The sequence below is a fragment of the Pongo pygmaeus genome, chromosome 10, assembly GCF_028885625.2.
Source record: "Pongo pygmaeus isolate AG05252 chromosome 10, NHGRI_mPonPyg2-v2.0_pri, whole genome shotgun sequence".
Lineage (NCBI taxonomy): Eukaryota > Metazoa > Chordata > Mammalia > Primates > Hominidae > Pongo > Pongo pygmaeus.
In genome coordinates this window covers 4,755,063-4,776,486 of record NC_072383.2, presented here as the reverse complement: position 1 = coordinate 4,776,486, position 21,424 = coordinate 4,755,063, and the positions used below count along the sequence as shown (strand labels likewise).

Genomic DNA, 21,424 nt, shown 5'->3' with positions numbered 1-21,424 from the left:
TCCTTGGTTGATTAGATTCCTGGATATATGTGGCATTAGATTCCTGGATATATGGGGGCTGCGATCACAGTTCAAGGAGTTTACATTTTGACCCACATACCGGTAGCTTGGATTTTTTTCTCTGTGATAACTCCTGAGAGAGCACAGCCTTAGGTATGCACATAGTCTTCCAGATTACCAGGGACGTGCATGATTTTATTTTTAATCCTGGCTTCCTAGTAGTTGCCTCTGAGTCAGAGTAGTTTATTGTTCAAGCAGTATTTGTTCAGAGGTTGGGCTTAAGCCCCTAGTGCTGGTGGGGCTTCAGCTGTTTTCTGATGGATCTGTGTTCTGGTTGGCAAATGATTTTCAGTCTTCCCCTCATTCTACTCTTGCTGTTCCTGAGCAGGTTCAGCCTGGGGCTGGCACACAAACTTCTAGACGACCCAGAGATAAGTGTGATCCAAGGAGGGCTCTTCTTGGCAATCTTTTTCCCTGATTCTTCCTGTTAAATTTCTGGTTGTTCTGCCATTTTGCTTGTTGCTACTAGTATTATGGAGCTATGAGCATACTCCTTAATTTTCTCCACCAAGATCTCTATTGTTTCAGACAACATCATTGAGCTGGAATTCTTTACCCTCTCTTCTAAATGAGGTCAGTCCCTTAAATACAGCTGGGGAGGTTTTCATCCTGTCTTTCCTCCTGAACAGAACTTGTGCACCACTGCACAGAAGCGGGAGGAGGAGACAGAAGCCCACTTCTAGAATGACACCCTGCTCTACAGGTAGACGTGGGCTGGGGGGAAGGAGGTGGCCCCCTGGAGCTCCTGGTCTTCCTAGCTTGTGCATTCTGGTATGGAACTTCCACTCTGACAGCAAGTTGGAGAAGGGGCAACTGGAGCCCCGTGTTCTTGGACTCATGCACCTGGAGTTGAAATTTCACCCTATGAGTAGAGGCAAAGTAGAAGAAGGGAGTCACAATTGTCTCTCTCAATCACCTCCACTAGGTATAGAGCTTTTGCATTCCTAGCGGAGGAAGGAGAAGGCGTGAAATGTGGGTGGCCTGCCCTTCCTGGGGTGATACCAAGGACCTATGTATGCTAGGACCTGCAGCGACAGGGAGCCCCCTTCTTGACCACAGCCACCAGAGCAGATAACCTTGAGAAGTTTCCATAAGACAGTGCTGACGGTGGGTGGGGGGAACAAGTCATGGCTCCAATGCCACAGACTCCTGCTGTTCTGAAGGATATTTAGTAGATTTTCTTGAAAGAATGTTTTTCCATTTGCATATTTCCTTAGGACAGTTTGTAAAAAAATTTAAATAATTATAATTTTCTCCAGTCAAATAGTTGTTTTGCTAGGGAAAGAAAATGTTGCACTCAACACTTTGCCATTCTGGAAGGAAGCCTCAATCCACACATTTTTTAAAAACTTCAAGTAGTTGCCAACATACAAATCCAGATTTCTTGTCTCTCTGACAAAGCAAATATTTATCTCACTGCAACCACTTTTCCAGGAGATAGCCCCTGCTCTGTCCAGAGCCAGGGTTGCTGCAGTTACTCACAGTGTAGCTCGCTGTTCACCCGTTCACCATCGCCCTCACCCAAAATGCTCACAACATGTATGTTGGCAGGCATTTAAATTGCAGCCTCTGAAATTGCAAGGGAATTTTAGGCAAAAGCCAAAATGCAGGTGAATGCCAGGGACACAAAAAAGCACACGCTCCTTGGAGAACTGCCCTGCTTAGTAGTAGTGCCAAGAGATATGAGGATGGACAGACCAGAGGGACTGGACATTCAAAGCTAGGAAGATTGGACTTCATCCTAGAGGGACTAAAGGATTTTAAGCAAAGGATTGGTATGATCAAATTAACATTTTAAAGAAACCATTCTGGCTGCCATGAGGACAACAGAAGGTAATCAGCCACATGTGGATGCCATAATACAGGTGGGAAGGTGTGAAGACCTCACCTAAGGCCAACCCTGGAGAAAGAAAGGAGCAAAAGGAAGATGCTTTCAATCTGATTTCCTCATCTCATTCATTATTCAAATGTGGCGGGCAGATAGAAGTTGAAGGGGCAATACTAGATCACAAAAAAATTCTCAGATTCTAACAATACCCGCACACAAATCACTTGGAGATCTTGTTAAAGTGCAAACTCTCATCAGTAGGTCTGAGCGGGGTCTGAAATCCTGAATTTCTTCCAGGCTCCCAAGTGATACCAATGCTGTAAGAGGGTGGTACAGTAAGAGTGGGAGCAGAGTCTCCAGAAAGACCTGTGTTCACTCGAGTCACAGCTGTCACTTTCTATCTGTATGATCTTTTTGTGCTTCTCTTCCTTTCCTTATTTATAAGATGGTGAGGGTGGTGGTGGTTAGTAGCGGTAGTATTAGTAGTAATAGTAGGAGAAGGAGTAATCCTCACATCATAGTATTATTATGAGGTTCAAATGTGGTAATGTGCATAAGTGCTCAGAATAAAAGAAGCTCCATAAAGGTTATCTGCTATTCTTACCACTTTGCTGGTTATTTTTGCTCTTGTTGTCATTATTACTTGGACAATGGCAACATCCACTGAGCTAGGAGCAATAAGGGGAGAAAAAGAAGTGGATCAGCTTAGGTTTGGCCATGTGGAGTCTGAGATGCCTCTGAGTCACACCATGGAATTTCCTGGCAGGTCACTGCATATATGGCCCTGGAGCCTCAGAAGAACAGTCTGGATTACAATCCTGTGGATTTGGGAGTCATTGCCATGTAAGCGGTGAATTCATAAGTGGATAAAATCACCTTAACTACCAGTAGAAAGGAGCCTTGGACTAAAGCCTGAGGATGATGAATATTTAAAGCACAGGCAGAGGAGCCTGGCAGAGATGAACTTTAAATTCTTTAAAGCCTAGTGGCAGTTTAATGTCTGGTACGGGATGGTTATACAATAAATCTGTATTTAATTTCGAGTAAGAATAGGTGATTATGTTAAATTGAAGACTGATTAAAATTCTGCTGAACTTCTCTTTCCTCTAATCCACATAATCACATCAGTGACTTCAGATTTTCTTTCCTCTACCCTGTTTCCTGTGCATCTTTTGCATATTCTTGGCTACATTCTAAATGCTTTCACAACACTTCTCTTATCCATACCCACATGTTCTTATCCACCGTATATCAATCAAAAGAGGTAGGAAATGTGCCTCCCGTGGTTCCAAAAGAATAATCTCTCCCTCCTCCCTGCATCACCAGTACCTGGCCTGGAACGTGTAGACCAGCACTGTCCAGTAGAATTTTCTGCAATGACGAAATGTTTTATATCTATCCTACACATAACAATAGCTACTAGCCACATGTGCCTATCAAGCACTTATAATATGGCTAATGTAACCAAAACCTAAATGCTTAATTTAATTTTAATTAATTTACATTTAAGTAGCCATATGTGACTAGTAGCTGTCATACTGAACAGTGCAGCAGAAGATACTGAAGAAGTATTTGTTGGTTGGATGACATCTAGAGGAACAGATCTCTAGCCACTCCTCCCAGCAGAGAATCACAGTGTACCACCTCAAGCAAATAATTTTAATTAATTTACATTTCAGTAGCCATATGTGACTAGTAGCTATCATATTGAACAGTGCAGCAGAAGATACTGAAAAAGTATTTGTTGGTTGGATGACATCTAGAGGAACTGATCTCTAGCACTCCTCCCAGTAGAGAATCACAGTGTACCATCTCAAGCAATGGGAGAGAACAATGGCATAAGCAGATAAGGTAAGTTCTATGTGCTACAGCTGGAAAGATAAACTTTATTCATATCACAATTTTGCCTGAAACTACTGCTGTGTGGAACACATAAACTAATTTGTATACATGCAAACAGGCTTTAACCAATCGCAAAATATGTATTCTTACATTGGGATTTTCTAAGGCAAATTATGCCAGCCACATAATTTCCCTTAGAAAATCCCAATGTGAGAATATATTTTACATTGGGAGGGCCAGCTTTATGGTATGCAACCTGTACAGTCACACAGGACCCCACATGTAGGTCTCCCCTATTGATTTCATTCATTACTTTTATCATCTTGAAATTCTTAATTATTTTTTAATGAAGGTCCCTCATTTTCATTTTGCACTGGGCTCTGCAAATTGTGTAGGTGGTCCTGTTCACAGCAGGTGGGCTCCCTATTAGAGATTAATTATTGAAGCCGTGCCTTTTTGTGTGTTCAATTGTTTAATCATTTGTTGGTATTTTATATCTATCCAAATTCAATTAAGTGACTGGCTCATTCTCCAATTACATAGCACACTCTCCTGAGAAGCCTTTCTCTGGTCTCCGAAAGGTAGAGAGAGGACATGACAACACGAGAACTGCCAGGGCTGGCACCTTTCTGTTATCAAACAGCTATCCACAAAGCTGAGGAAACCTAGGAACTACAATTGCTTTGGCATCTCACTTGGCAGGAAGCTGGACTAAATAGCATACAATGCCTATGCTAAACTCAAGATTCTACATGACAGCTTTCATTCACTAAACGATTTATTTCTCAATAAAGTCAATGGAGTTAACTATCTGTAGTACTCCAACCATAAAGGTTTCCAGAATGCTTTAGCTCTGAAATTTATGTGTCTGAGCCACATGGATCTTTTTATGGGCATCAGGGAAGACAGGTTCTCTCTTCGTTTATAAGTATCAGATGTGACTCAGACATTATTAAGGTATACATGGGCACTTGATTCATACAGAGTTTTCACCACAGTAAAACTTTTTAAGAAGCAGTTTTATGAATTAATCTCTATGGAATTAAACATAAATGCTCCAAAATTAAGAACAAAGCAGCTTCGGTTACCAATTGATCCCTGCATATTATCCTCATGCCTCAAGACCTAAATCATACAGTGGATCCTGGAGAAAATATATTAGGTCCTACTTGCTTCCCGGGTCACAAGTGGCAAATACTGACACAATTGCCACCATTTCCACTTCCTTGTGAATGGCAGGCATTGCTAATAGATCATAGCACTTATGTCTTTGACCATATAGACTCAAAAGTCTTCCCACTACAATACTCCAGGTAGTCACTAACAGTTAGTTGGAGTTGGCATGAAAGATGAAATGTTTCACCATTTCTTTCACAAGCTAATTAGGTTAAAGTTTCCTCTAAATACCTTACGGCGAAACATCCAAGGTAAAGCAATCTACATGGGCCTTGGTAAAGAGGTAGTTTTCTCTTCTTCATTTAAGGCTCTCCTACCTCCTTCTAACTCAGAGAATCAGGGATGCCAGAGAATCATTTTTAGGGTGATGTGATGGAAAGTACCAATTCATCAATCAAACCATACACTGAGCCACTGTCATGCACTACATGAATCACAGGTCGAATCTTGAATGTGGATTATTTTGTTCTGATGGTTAAAAGTATAAAGAGAAAGTAATTTCCTGGTCACAGTTTCTTTTTCACTTGATGTCTGCTCAATTCAGCTGTAAGATCTTAGTACTAAGAGCCTGCAATCTATGATACACTTTATAATCCCCAAAAGAAATATATTCATTCTCAAAAATTTTTGAGGCACACCCAAGAAACTCAATGAATTCCAAGTAGAACAAATGCAGAGATACACACCCAGGCCCAACGTAATCCAAATGCTGAGAGCCAAAGACAGAAAGAAAATCTTGAAAGAAACAAAAAGAGTGACTTATCACATACAAGGGAACGCCAATAAGATTAACAGTTGATATCTCATCAGAAACAATAGAGGTCAGAAAGCAATGAGATGGCATATTGAAAATGCCAGAAGAAAAATGAAACTGTCAACCAAGCATTTTTTATCTTATAGTTTTCAAATAAAGGCATTGACAGATAAACAAATGCTGAGATAATTTATTTGTTGCTAGCAGACCCACCTTACAAGAAATACTAATCTCTTCAGGCTGAAAGCAAGTGACCTTAGACAGTAATTCAAATACACACATACACACACACACACACACACAAATATCAGCAAAGGTAATTATGTAATTATAAAAGACAGTATAGATATATATCTTTCTCTTTTCCTCTCTTAATTTAAAAAGTAAAAAGCAATTGCATAAAGCAATTTCTATATAATTGTATAATTCAATCTATAACATCATAATGTAATATATTTGGTAATAGCAGCACACAACGGTGAATGGGAACAAAGCTGTGTTAAGGAAATGACACCAGAGAATAAAATGAATCCACAGGAACGAATGTACAGAATCAGACATGTAAAATAAGAAGGTGAATATAATAAAGCCTATAATTAGTACTTCCTCTCCTTTTTCTCATTTTCTTTAATAGACATAAAATTATATAATAATAATGTAGTCTGGAGTTTTACCACACATATATGTAACATGTAACAATAACAGTAAAAAAGGAGGAAGGGCAAGTAGAGCAATATATTAATAACCTTTTTATATCTCATTGAAATTAAGTTACTATAATTCTAAGTAGATTCTGATAAGTTAAAATGTATGTGACAAGCCCTAAAACAACCACTAAAAAAAGTTCAAAAAATATAGTGAAAAATCATTAAAAGAATTATACAGTTATATTAGAAAATATTCACTTAATGGGAAAAAAGAAAAAGTAAAAGATGGATAGAGGGAAAATGCATGAGACACTAAAAAACAAAAATAGAACAGCAGAAATAAATTCAACTGTATGAATAAAACATTAAATGTGAACAAATTAAACAATCCAATCAAAAGGTAGAGGCTGGGCGCGGTGGCTCATGCCTGTAATCCCAGCACTTTGGGAGGCCAAGGCGGGCGGATCACGAGGTCAGGAGATCGAAACCATCCTGGCTAACACGGTGAAACCCCATCTCTACTAAAAAACACAAAAAATTAGCCAGGCGCAGTGGTGGGTGCCTGTAGTCCCAGCTACTCGGGAGGCTGAGCCAGGAGAATGGCGTGAACCCAGGAAGCGGAGCTTGCAGTGAGCTGAGATCGCACCACTGCACTCCAGCCTGGGCAACAGAGTGAGACTTCATCTCAAAAAAAAAAAAAAAAAAAGGTAGAGAATGACAGATTGCATTTTTTAAAAGATCCAACTATATGCTGTCTATAGGAACCATACTTTAGGTTGAAAGAGACAAATAGGTTGAAAGTAAAAGGATAGAAAATGATACATTGTGTAAACAGCAACTGTAAGAAAACTAGACTGGCTATGCTAATATCAAACAAAATAGATATAAAGACAAAAATGTTACTAGCACTAAAGGAGAAAATGTTATAATGATAAAAGGTATAAAATAAACAAAGCTCATTGAATTTATGGGATAGCATCAAAAGAGCAAATATTTGAAGTATAAAAGTTCAAAAAGGAGAAGAAAAAGACAAAGTGGTAGAAAGCCTATTTAAATAAATAATAGCAAAACGTGATGAAGGGGAAAACACATCTGCCAACCAAGAATACTACATGTACCCAGAAAAGCTATCCTTAAGCAATGAAGGATAGATAAAGACAAATGAAACCCAAGGGGGTTAATTACCACCAGATTTGTCTCACAACAAATGCTGAAGAGAGTTCTTCAAGCTGAGAGAAAAGGCATTTGATTAGTAATGTGAAAACATGTGAACCTATAAAACTTGCTCATACAAGTAAATACACAAATTCAGAATAATATTGTAATGATGGTATATAAGTTACTTACATCTTTAATATAAAGATTAAAAGACAAAACTATTAAAACAATAGCTCTAATAATTTGGTAAGATGTAAATGATGACATTAAAAATTAAAAATTGGGAGAGTGGAGTAAAAGTGTAGAGATTCTTTGCAATCAAAGTTAAGTTGCTATCAGCTTAAAATAGTTTGTTATATATACTTTTTGTAATAATATGCTTTTTGTAAGCTTCATGGTAAGCACAAAGCAAAAACTTATCATTGATACACAAAAATAAAAGGTAAAGAATCAAAGCATGCCACTAGAGAAAACAACTTAATCGCAAAGAATGATGGCAAGAAAGAAAGGAACAAATGTTCTAATAAAGAAACCAGAAAAACAATTAACAAAATAGCAGTACAAAGTCCTTACCTATCAATAATTTCTTTGAATGTAAGTGGGTTTTATTTAATCAAAAGTCATAGAGTGGCGAAATGGGTAAGAAAACAAGACCCAACTATATGCTGCTTATAAGAAACTCACATCACCATTAAAGACACATCTAGATTGAAAGTGAAGGACTAGAAAATGATATTCCATGTAAATGGAAACCAAAAGCAATTAGGAATAGCCATATTTAGATAAAGTAGACTTTACGCCAAAAACTGTAAAACATGACGAAGAATATCATTAATAATGATACAGGGATTAATTTGGCAAGAGAATACAACCGTTGTAAATATACAGACAATCAACATTGGAGCACCTAATATATAAAAAGCAAATGTTAATATATTTAAAATATACAATAATAGTAGGGAACTTTAATACCCTACTTTCAGCAATGGGAATATTATCCAGGCAGAAAATCAATAAGGAAACATCAGACTTAAACTACACTCTAGACCAAATAGACTAACAAACACACAGAGCATTCCAATAACCACAACAGAATACACATTCTTCTCATGTGCACAAGGAACATCCTCCAGGATAGATCACATGTTAGGCCACAAAACAAGTCATAACAAATTTAAGAAGACTGAAACCATATCACGTATCTTTTCTGACCACAATGGTATAAAGCTAAAAATCAATAACAGGAGGAATTTGGAATAATTTACAAATATATAAAAATTAAATAACATGCTCCTGAACAACCAGTGGGTCAATGAAGAAAATAAAAAGGAAATTTAAAAGAATATTGAACAAATAAAAATGAAACCTATCAAAACTGATGGGATGCAGCAAAAGCAGTTCTAAGAATCAAGCTTACAGAATAAATGCCTACATGAAAAAAAGAAAAAAATATATGGAACAAACAATTTGACCTTAAGGAACTAGACAACTAAGAACAAACTAAGTTCAAAGTTAGTAGAAGGAGTAAATAATAAAGATCAGAGCAAAAATAAATACAATGGAGACTAAAAAAAATAGAAAATATTCATAAAACTAAGACTTGCTTTTTTGAGAAGACAAACAAAATTGACAAATCTTTATCTAGACTAAGAAAAAAAGAAGAATCAAATAAGTAAAATCAGAAATGAGAAGGAGAAATTACAACGGATACAACAGAAATATAAAGGGTCATAAGAGGCTTATGAACAATTATACATCAACAAATTGTACAACCCATAAGAAATAGATAAATCATGGACACATACAACATACCAAGATTAAATCATGAAAAACAGAAAATCTGAACAGACCAATAATGAGTAAGGAGATTGAATTAGCAATAAAACATTTCCTATCAAAGACAAGCCTAGGGGCTGTGTGGTGGCTCATGCTTGTAATTCCAACACTTTGGGAGGCTGAGACGGGTGGATCACTTGAGGTCAGGAGTTCGAAATTAGCCTGGCCAACATGGTAAAACCCTGTCTCTACTAAAAATACAAACATTAGTTAGCTGGATGTGGTGGCAGGTGCCTGTAAGCCCAGCTACTCAGCAGGCTGAGGCACGAGAATCGCTTGAACCTGAGGGGTGAAGGTTGCAGTGAGCCAAGACTGTGCCACTGCACTCCAGCCTGGGTGACAGTGTGAGACTCGGTCTCCAAAAAAAAAAAAAAAGACAAGCCCAGGACCTGATGACTTCACTGCTGAATTCTACCAAACATTTAAAGAAGAACTAATAATACCAATCCTTCTCTAACTCTTCCAAAAAATCGAAGTGTAGGTAATACTTTCAAACTGATTTTATAAGCCCAATATTACCCTGATAACAAAACCAGAGAAGAAGACTAAAAAAAAAAAAAAAAAAAAAAAAGAGAGAAAACTACAGGCCAATATCCCTGATGAATGCTGACGCAAAAATCCTCATCAAAACACAAAATACTAGCAAACTGAACTGAATACACATTTAAAAGATTACTTACCATGATGAAGTGAGATTTATTTCAGGGATGCGATGCAAAGATAGTCCGACATACACAAATCTGTATACGTAATAAACCACATTAACAGAATGAAGGACAAAAACCATATGATCATCTCAATAGATGTGAAAAATCACTTAACAAAAACTCAACATTTTTTCATGATAAAAACTCTCAACTAATTAGGTACAGAGGAATTGTACCTTCAACACAATAAAGGTCATATGACAAACCCACAGCTAACATCATACTCAATGAGGAAAAATTGAGAGCTTTTCCTCTAAGGTCAGGAACAAGACAAGAATGCTCACTCTCACATTCGTATTCAACATGCTATTAGAAGTCCTAGCAAGAGCAATCGGGCAAGAGAAAGAAATAAAAGGCATCAAAATTGGAAAAGAAGTGTAGATTGCCCCTGTTTGCAGATGACATGATCTATATATATAAAGCCCTAAAGGACCCACTAAAAATGGTTAAAACTAATAAACAAATTCAGTAAAGCTGCAAAATCAACATACAAAAATCAGTAGCCTTACTATACACCAACAGCAAACTGTCAAAAAAGGAAATCAAGCAAACGATTCTATATATGATAGCTATACAAACACTTAATACTTATGAATACATTTAACCAAGGAGGTGAAAGAGATCTACATTGAAAACTATAAAATACTGGTGAATGAAATTAAAGAAACACAAATAAATGAAAAATCATCTCAAGCTGGGGGCGGTGGCTCACGCTTGTAATCCCAGCACTTTGGGAGGCCGAGGCGGGCGGATCACAAGGTCAGGAGATCGAGACAACGGTGAAACCCCGTCTCTACTAAAAATACAAAAAATTAGCCGGGCGTGGTGGCAGGCGCCTGTAGTCCAGCTTGCAGTGAGCTGAGATCGCGCCACTGCACTCCGGCCTGGGCGACAGAGTGAGACTCCGTCTCAAAAAAAAAAAAAAAAAAAAAGAAAAATCATCTAATCATCTCAGGTTCATGGGTTGGAAGAATTAATACTGTTAAAATGTTCATACTTCCCAAAGTGATCTACAGATTGAATTCAATCCCTATCAAAATTCTAAAGACTTTTTACAGATAGAAAAAACAACTCTAAAAGTTCTAAATGGAACCATAAATTATCCTGAATAGCCAAAGCAATCTTTAGCCAAAAGAAGAAAGCTGGAGACATTATACTACATGACTTCAAAATATACTATATTAAGCTATGGTAATCAAAACAGCATGATACTGCCATAAAAACAGACATAGAGTAGTGGAACAGAATATAGAACATAGATATAAATCCACACATTTATAAGCAACTGATTTTCAACAAAGATGTCAAGAAAACGCAATGGAAAAAGGACTGCCTCTTCAATAAACGGTGTTGGGAAAATGGAATACCCACGTTTAAAAAGAATAATACTGAACCCTATCTCACACCATATACAAAATCAACTGAAACTAGATTAAAGACTTAAACATAAAACCCGAAACTGTAAAACTCCTATAAAGAAAATAGAGAAAATTTTCCAGGACATTGGTTTAGGCAATGACTTTTTGGATAAGACCCCAAAGCTACAGGCAACAAAAACAAAAATAGACAAATAGCATTACATCAAACTAAAAAGCTTCTACACAGCAAAGAAAAAAATCAAAAGAATGAAGAGACAACCTACAGAATGAGAGAAAATATTTGCAAACCACATATTTAATAAGAAGTTAATATCCAAAATATATAAGGAACAGAAACAACTCAATAACAAGAAAAATAAAAATCAGCAAACGACCTAAGCAAACATTTCTCAAAAGAAGACTATAAATGGCCAAGAGCTTTATGAAAAAAATGTTCAATATCATTAACCATCAGGGAAAATGCAAATTAAACTCATATTGCACTATCATCTCACCCTGTTAGAATGGCTACTATCAAAAAATAAAAGATAACAAGTATTGACGATAATGTGGAAAAAATAGAACCATTGCACAGTTAGTGGGAATGTAAATTAGTATACCCAATAAAGAAAACAGTATAGAGATTCCTCAAATACTAAAAATGGAACTACTGTATGATCTAGCAATCCTATACTGGGTATATCTCCACAGGAAATGAATTAGTATATTGAAGAGAGACTGCACTCCCATTTTCATTGGAGCATTATTCATAATAGTGGAATACTATTCCATAATAGATGGAATACTATTCAGCCACAAAAAAGAAGGAAATTCTGTCTTTTGTGACAGCATGGATAAATGTGGAGGACATTATGTTAAGTAAAATAAGCAAGAAACAGAAATACAAATACTACATGATCTCACTTACAGGTGGAATCTAAAAAAGTTGAACTCACAGAAAGAGAGTAGAATGAAAGGTGGTTACCAGGAGCCAGGGTGGGGGCTGGGCGAAGAGGGGTTAGAGAGATGTTGGTTGAAGGATACAAATTTCAGTTAAATAGGAGCAATAAGTTCAAGAGATGTATTGTACGACATGGTGACTATTGTCAGTAGCAATATGTGGTATTCTTGAAAATTGCTAAGAGACTAGATGTTAAGTATTCTCACTGAACATAACTGTGAGGTAATGCATATGTTAATTTAGATATATATTAGCCATTCCACGATGTGTATACATTTCAAAACATCATATGGCACATGATAAGACAGACAATTTTGCCAATTTAAATAAAATAAAATATTTTTAAAAACAGTCACATTTCCATTTCCAATAGCATCAAAAAGACAAATACCCAGGAATAAATTTAACAAAAGACGTGAAAAAACTTAAACTGTGAAAACTCAAAACATTGTTGAAAGAAATTAAAGACCTAAAAAAATGGAAAGATTTCTCACATTCGTGGATTGGAAGATCTAATTTTTAAATGAAGTCCTCCACAAATCTACAGATCTGCAAATCTACAGAGTTAATGAAATCCCTGTCAAAATCCTGCTGGTTTCTTTGCAGAAATTGACAAACTAATCCTAAAACTCATATGGAAATTCAAGGTCCTAGAATAGACAAAACAGTCTTGAGAAAGAAGAAGAAAGTTGGAAGATTCACATTTTCAATTTCAAAATGTACTACAAAATTACAATTGTTAAGACAATGTGTTCCTGGCATAAGGATAGGCCTGTACAGCAACGAAAGAGTATTGATATCCAGAAATAAACCCTTACATTTATCACCAATTGATCTCAAGAAGGGTGGCAGGACAATCTGATGTGGAAAGAGTCGTCTATTCAACCAAGGTAGTAAGATAGCTGACTAGCCACACACAAAATAATGAAGTTGGACCCTCCTTGTCACATTATGTACAAAAACTAATTTAAAATGGACCAAACACCTAAATTTACGAAGGAAACTATAAAATTCTTAGAAGAAAACATGGGTGTAAACCTTTGCGACCTTGTACCAAGCAATGGTCTCTTAGATGTAACACCAAAAGTACAAGCAACCAAGGAGAAAATAGATAAATTGGACATCATTAAGATTTAAAACTCTTGTGTTTCAAAGACGACCATCAAGAAAGTGAACAGACAATCTACACAATGAAAGAAAACATTAACAAGTCATATTTCCGATAGGAATTTGTATCTAGAATATATAAAGTACTTTGCAACTCAATAATAAAAAGATAAATAAGCCAATTTTTTTAAAAAAGAATGTCTCCAAATAGACATTTCTCCAAAGAAGACATACATATGGCCAATAGTACATGAAAAGATGTCCCACATTATTAGGCCTCAGGGAAATTTAAAACAAAATCACAATGAGATACCACTTCAGACCCACTAGGATGGCTATAGTTAAAAAGAAAAATAATAACAAATGTTAGTGAGTATGTGGAAAAATCAGAACTCTCATATACTGCTTGAGGGAATGTTAAATGATGGAGTCACTTTGGAAAACCACCTGGCAGTTCTTTGAAAGGCTAAATACAGAATTATCATATGGCCCAGCAATTCTACCGATAGGGTACACCTACAAGAAAAGAAGACATTTGTTCACACGAAAACTTATACTTATGAATAATAGCAGTATTATTCATAATGGTCAAAAAGTGGGAACAATCCAAATGTTCATCACCTGCTGAATGGATAAAGGAAATGCGGTATAATCCAGACAATGAAATATTATTTGACAATAAAAAGGAATGAAGTATTGATATGTGTTATAATGTGAATGATACTTGAAAACACTGTGATAAGTGAAAAATGTTAGTCACAAAAGACCCCATATAACATGATTCCATTAATACAAAAGGTCCGGAACAGACAAATCCATAAGGATAAAAAGTAGATTAGCGGTGGTTGCCTATGGATGAGGAAGTTGTAGGAAAATGCGGACGGCCTGCTAATGCCGTTTCTTTTTAAAGTGATGAAAATGCTTTAAAATTGATTGTGGGAATGATAAATAACTCCGTGAATATACTGAAAAACATTAAATTGTACACTTTAAATGAATAAATTGCATGGTATGTGAATTATATCTCAACAAAGCTGTTTCTAAAAAAGTATTATGAAGGAGGGTGGGAGACACAGAATGAGAAAAAAAAAAAACAATAGGAAAGGGAAACAGAAGGAGAGGGAGAGGGATTGCTCTTCAAATTAGATTTACCAGCAAAGAGGAATCCAAGTAGAGAATCTGAGCAAAGTCCTAGGGAAGGAGGTAGACCTGCTGGCTTTGGCGTGACTTGCACAAGTCCCTTCTCAGCTTGAGTTTCCTCACCTGTAAAATTATCAGTTAGACCCACCATATCTCTGTTTTCTGGACCAGAGTTGCAAACGACCTCTGCTCCTCTGACATTTCTGTTCTTTCCCAAGGGTCCGTAAATATTTGAATCAGTTGGTTACCTTCTCTGAGCTGTCATTATAAAATAAATTAAAAACAACAAATTTGCTCAGCCTGAACCCCTTCCCCACCAATCCCCCCTCCCCCAACCTTCAATTTTCACTGCTCCCAAAGCTCATCCTCAAATCAAACTGAGGAACCTAGAAGCCCAAGCCTGGTTCATCCCACCTGTAGTCTCGCGTGTCGGGGATGGTGCGATTGAGAGGCAGCTGGTTGCTGAGGTACGCGTTGTAACCAAACTTCCGGAAGAGGTCCTGGGCCGCCTTCTGCTGGGCCTCAGAAAGATCCTCGCCCCACTGCCTGAAAAGCTGTGAGTGTGGGAAGAGTTTCATTTGGGTTTTGTGCTTCTTTGCCTCATTCACCTTGGTTTCCATTGCCTTTAGAACAGGGCGTACTTCATCTTTCGCCCTCTTCCGTGTGTTGTTCACATTTTCTTGTTGCCTCAGAGCCAATTTCATACTTTCTTCTACAAATGAAGAGGACAGGGTGGGAGAGAAAACATTTCAGCCCCTCCTTAGTTACCTGGGTATTTCTTTCCATTCTAATTTCCTCTAATGGTTTACCCACTACATCTTAAAACTTATAAGCTCTTGTCTCAGAGGATGTAGTATGTCAGGGAACTTGTCCAGCCATGCAAGGCTGTCCCAGCAAAGTATGTACTAGATACGTCTCTCCCTTTAGCCCCATCAAAACTCCTCCATCCCACATCTTCAAAGCTCCTCGAAGAACTGACTATGATCTGAGAAATAGATGGAAAATAAGCTAGTGTTTTTCAGAATGAGGCCTGAGAACCACTTACATCAGAATCATCAGTTGTGACTTTTTTTAATGTAGATACTCAGGCTAATCTCCAAATCCCATAAATCAGGATCTGAGAGTTGGGTGGAAATACAGACAGGAGAAATTACAAGAACCTGCTTTTTAATAAAACCAAGGAGTAATTCTTTTTACAGTAAAACTTAAGAAACACTTACTACACCATTGATGCCTAACAAAGACAAATCTGCTCTAACCACTCACCATCATCCACCTATGCCCTTGCTTCTCATGTGCTTGATTTACGAGGAACTTTAAAATTGGAGATGTCCTAGTCTTGCAATTTCCAACTTGCGTGATCATAAGAATGTCTTCAAAAGCTTGTTAAAAATACAGAATCCCAGGCCTCCCCTGAAGATTCTGACTCAGTTCTGGGGTAGAGCCTGAGAATCTATATTTTAAACAATTGGTCTAGATAAATCTAATTGTCACATTAATTCGGGAAACACTGCCTTAACTCAAAAGAATGAACAGATAGTGATAGACCCAGGCAGAGGATGTTTTATGCAGAAGCCGCCCTCCAGGATCCATGACGTCATCTATTATTTACCTCACCTTTCCACCCAGTAAGATTTGTGCTGGAGTATCTTAGCATATGCACCCTGAACTCCCTCAAGCTCAATCTGTGAACTCAGCAAAAAGAGAGAAAAAGTAACCATTTTAGTATTTAGTGATTACGACATTCTTCAGCACTAAATCCCACCATGGTGATCAAGGCACTCTGACATAGGATCCACTTTGTTCCTACTAATCCTCCCTTAAGCCCACACTAAACTTCAACCAGACTGACAGGATCACGTGTAGCCTGTCCAGCATCTTTCTGCAAGTTAGAAGAAGGCATCCTTTTTTTCTGGATGATTGCAACTCAGGGTCACCAGCTTGGTGAGGGGACAGCCCCATCGTGTGAATTTTCTCCGGGTAGATGCATCTCGTGCCACAGCACGTGACTTGGCAAGCAGAACATGTGCTGGATTTCAGATCCATATACAGCCCCCAAGAGGGAAGCAGGGGAGTCCTGTGACTGGGAGGAGAACATGTTTGTAAAGTGATGTAAGACCGGCCCAAAAATAAGGAAAAGGAGAAAGAAAATCACCTCTTGAAGTGGTTAAGACAAAAAGAGGATAGTCGAAAAAACTTGGGCAAAAAGTCAATGGTAGGTCTCTCGAAGGAGGCTCATGTGAACACCATGCATATTTGTTCAGGTAGAAAAAAGAAGTGAGAGCATACTGTTTACAGTGTCCCAGATGGAACACTATGGTTATTCCTACTTTTCTGTCCTAAGCATACAGGAGCCACAGGGTGGTGCTGCGTTCTTCCTACGTCTGAGCTCCTCTGCGTTCTTCCTTGGGGGGATATCTGATTTTCTCTTTCACTCATAGCTGTCAGTGGGAGCTGGTTTAGGCCTGGCCATCCTAAAGTCAATTTGAGGAAATGCATAATCTGGTAGTATGAATACAGTGTCACTAGGTTATCCCCATAACTTATACGAAATCTTCCAAGCCCCAAAACAGACACATCCATTGACATCCCCCTGGTGGGGCTTTTATGAACCCTGGGGGAGGTTCCAAAAAACTGGCTTAGAGTCATTGATCCCTCCCTCAATAGGGATATAATTGTTATTGTTTCCTTTTGCTCTTGGTAGCTTACATGATTCAACTAAGTATCCTTATTGACTTCTGAATTTTTTTTTTTTTTTTTTTTTTTGAGACGGAGTCTCGCTTTGTCACCCGGGCTGGAGTGCAGTGGTGCGATCTCGGCTCACTGCAACCTCCACCTCCTGGATTCACGCCATTCTCCTGCCTCAGCTTCCCGAGTAGCTGGGACTACAGGCGCCCGCCACCACGCCCAGCTAATTTTTTGTATTTTTACTAGAGACGGGGTTTCACCGTGTTAGCCAGGATGGTCTCGATCTCCTGACCTTGTGATCCGCCCGCCTCGGCCTTCCAAAGTGCTAGGATTACAGGCGTGAGCCACCGCGCCCGGCCGACTTCTGATTTTTTTTAAATCTTCCTGGAATCCTGGAGGCAATGAGCAAACAGGATGAAGGGTAATTAAACAGGCTTTTAGTTACAGGAAGCCCTGTGGAAAAAAAAACAAAAGCATTGGTGATCTAGAAACAGGGCCCAGAAGACTTTCTGAGGTTCAACTCAGGTGGTAGTGAGTCTCTGACATCACATTTCAGAGCGAATAAAATGTGGGAGCACCAAGAATAACAAGAAAGATCTTTGCAAAGAAGGAAAGAGGAGTAAACCAGATGGCTCTGGCTGGCTCCTCATGGCACATTCTGTCCTAGCTGATGGAAAGAATAGCAGGGCTTTGGGTAGAACTCCTGCCATTTTACGGCTTGAGGAGGCTGAGCCAGTCTGATGAGCCTTGGGGATGGGTGAGACAGTCCTGGTGTGGTCTGGGTGCTCTGCCAAATAGTGAGGGTGGTGCTGGGGTCACCACCCTAGGTACACAGGCATCCTCCTGGTGAAGCTGCACCAAGCATATTTGCATGGGCAATGTCCGACCCACCCAGGTAAGCCAGGGCTTGTGGAGCTGATGATCTTCCCTCTGTTTCATCCACTCTCTTACCCTGTATCACTCTTCCCTTCATCCCTGTCTGCCTGTCTTTTTCTCTTTCTTTCCTAGACACACCCACTCATTTATTCATCTATGGAATTTCAATGTATGAATAGAAATGAGTAGTGAATGAGACGTTCATGGAAACAGCACTTATGAAACTTACTTTCCATAAAACTGTACCATAATAAGATATGATGAGTCTTATGAAGGAGGACGTAGAAGGTGCTATGGGTGCCTTAGGCCTCCTCCTCTCTCCTTTTATTCTCTCCTTCTCTCCCATCACACTTTCCCTTCTTTTCTTCTTGTCTCCATACAAACTCTTTCACTCTCTCTCTCTGGACTCCCTCACTTCTCTGCTCCTTTCCTGTCCCAGCTCTTTTCTCCTCTCTCATCTCCCTTCTCACTCTCCTCGCTCTTTCCCTGATTTCTTCTCTCCCTTCCTTTTTCTCTTCCTGCCTTTCCTTCCACCCATCTCCCAGCCTCACCCTGAACCCTGACAATGCTCAGTTCTCATTTTAAAAGACACTTTCCCCGACTCCAGCCCCATGTGCACACACCTGGGCAGTCACATCCCTGCCCACACATAAAAGACCTCCCTATGGGGTTCCAGCATTTGATCCCTGTTACCTGGGGAGCAGGGGGAAATTGCTGCTTCCCTTGCTGAAGTTGGATGTGCAGGCACATAAAATTCAGAGGCATTAGAGTTCCATGAGCCGGAATCACAAACAAACCCCAGAATTTGTTGAAATCTTACCCTTAAGTTTAAATGAGGAGGTTAAAATTTGGCACAGAGCAGTTTATAGATCACCTTCTGCATCTATTCACAACCCTATTAGGTCAAGTAGATAACTTTCATTATTGTTATCATCATCTCCATTTACAGACCAGGAACCTGAGGCTGAGGGAGAGAAGCACTTGCTCAAAGTCACACAACCACAATGGCACATCAGGATTCGATCTTAGGTCCTCTAACAAAGCCCTCATTAGTTCATGATAGGAGCACACAGCAAAACGGAAGTGAGGCCTTTGCCCCAGAGGTTGCCACCTCTCTTGAACAGGTCCTACCACACATAGGCCTAAGGACAGGGCTATGCTAGACATTCCTAAGGCCCTTGGGATTCTTATTCTTCTCGTTGCCTGCATATATGTAGATATAACAATAATGCATGTGCACAAGCCCACACACGCATACACACACACATGCTCACCTCCCCCATACTGCTTGCTCTAATTTCCACTTCTACTCACTTCATTCTCAATACCCATCTCCCATTTGAAGACACAGAATTCAGTGTCAGATGCTTCAATGAGCGACTGAGATGAAAATGTGACCTCTCACCCATTTTTCCCTCCACATCCATTTTTTCCTAAGTGCCCCAAACACACACACACACCCCCACACACACACCTTCCAGGTTAGCGCTGTAAACTCACTCAGATCCTGCAATTCCACCTCCAAGTGGGAGAGTCTCTTTATCACTGCCCCGTCGCGCTTATTCAGATGTAAAGGAAGCTCCCTGTGGAGACCACCGGTAAACAGGTTTTGTAAAGTCCCCTTGCTAGAAAATACCAGAAGGAGATTGACAGCAATGGCCAGAGTCAGCCCAATGCAGAGGGCTTTGGGGAGTTTTCTCCAAAACATCATCTTCCTGGAGCTCGTCCACTCCCTGTGAGGCTGAGTGTGTCACTGCCGGAGCAGGTTAAGGATCAGAACCAGCCCAACTTTTGTGGGAAAGAGAGTTCTAGGTGCCAGTTGAGTTGGTCTCCCCTGTGTGAGACACCCATGGGAAGCCACAGGCAGCCTCTGAGGAGAAAAGTCTCCTTATTGCCTTCTTTGTCTTTATGCCCCGAGAGGATAACCACTCTGCTGCTTTCCACAGGTTGCTCAGGGAGATAACACTCCCTTGAAGCAGAGGAGTATAATCAAACATCTTGGCTCCTCCTGAAACCCACTCCCACCCATTTCAGTCGTTAAAGATCTTAAGTAGTTTAGACACACGCCTTTGCTCAAGGAAATTCACAGAAACCGCCACTGTTACACATCTTATCCAATGACTCACTGATTAATCCTTTTCCTCATCCCTCCCTCCCCTTCCCATCTGCCCTAAGAACAAAGAGCTTGTAAACCAATAAACTGGGTGGAGCCCGAGAGCTCTGGGCCATGAGCAAGCCTCTGATGCTTTGGTCCCCTGGACCTGCCTTTTAAACGCTTATTCTGTCTCTTTCTAACTCCTTTGTCTCCGCCGGACTCGAGGTACCTGCTGGGTGGTGTGGGGCTGTTTTCCCCAACAGCTTTGTCTCCAAGCCCAACTTCATAGATGACACCCTGCCTGCTAGGCCAGATGTTCTCTGGCCAAGAACACTATTATAGCTGCCTGGCTTCTCCCTGAGCAGCGTCAGGTGTGAGGAGTGTGCATGGCAGCTGCCCAGCGACGGGTAAGTCACCTGGACACACCTTGTACTGTCTCAGAAGTCAGAAGAATGCTTGCTCCTGCAGCTAGCTCAGGCTGCCTGGGTGAGAGGCTTTTCTCTATATATGTTTGTTTGATGTTTAATGTTCTCTCTCCCTGGAAAAACCACCTGGGAGACTCTGATAGGGCATGTGAGGTCCAGTCCTGTGGGTATAAGAAGGGGATAAATAGGATGAAAAAGAAATCACGAAGCAAGAAGTCTCTGTACACTTAGATCCTTGCTTTTTTGGAGAGCCAGGATCTAAGACGTCTTTTTACCTAACTCTACAGGGTTTTGGACATAGTAGGTGTGCAACAAATGCTTGTCCCACAAACTTAAGGAGAGAATTTCTTGCTAGTTCCTAGGACTTCACTGCCTAGAAGAAGGTGGAGATGAGCTGGAGGCGGCACCCAGGGTTGAGCCTCAGGGGATGACCCCGATTCACTGGTCTCTGTCCTTTGCTTGTCCTCTGCACAACTTCATACACTGGGCTTCTGCCCTGCCCCAGCTTCCAGTAACTCCTTTGCCTCCACACCTCACACTTATAATATGTTTTGGACAAATCACCAGTGATCATCATTGTAGAATAAACACTTAAAATTGTTCCCCAAGGCTAAAAGTTTAAAGTTCTCAGTCTACTGTCAATCCCGTCAAAATCACAGCTTCCACCCCAGCCTGGCTCTTTGGACTATTTACTAGGTCCCAAACACAGCACATTGTGACATGTGCTGAGGCGGACATGTGGATTAAAGGAAAGAAATGTGGCTTT

The 21,424-nt window shown here is 39.6% G+C and overlaps 1 protein-coding gene across 4 annotated transcripts in view; it reads right to left on the bottom strand.

Moving 5' to 3' along the window:
- The window catches only part of GALNT8 (polypeptide N-acetylgalactosaminyltransferase 8), an 87,987-nt gene extending 67,892 nt beyond the window's left edge, over positions 1 to 20,095 (bottom strand). For 3 of the 4 annotated variants that reach the window (XM_054444714.1, XM_054444716.1, XM_054444717.2), the window contains exons 1-2: positions 19,639 to 20,035; positions 14,989 to 15,286 (exon numbers count right to left, since the gene is read on the bottom strand). In XM_054444714.1, coding sequence (XP_054300689.1) covers positions 14,989 to 15,286; positions 19,639 to 19,849 — 509 coding nt within the window. In that variant the 5' untranslated portion in view covers positions 19,850 to 20,035. Of the gene's footprint in view, positions 1 to 14,988; positions 15,287 to 19,638 lie in introns of all 4 variants that reach the window. The other variant, XM_054444715.2, reaches the window with a different exon arrangement.
- Between the last annotated feature and the right edge of the window lie 1,329 nt (positions 20,096 to 21,424).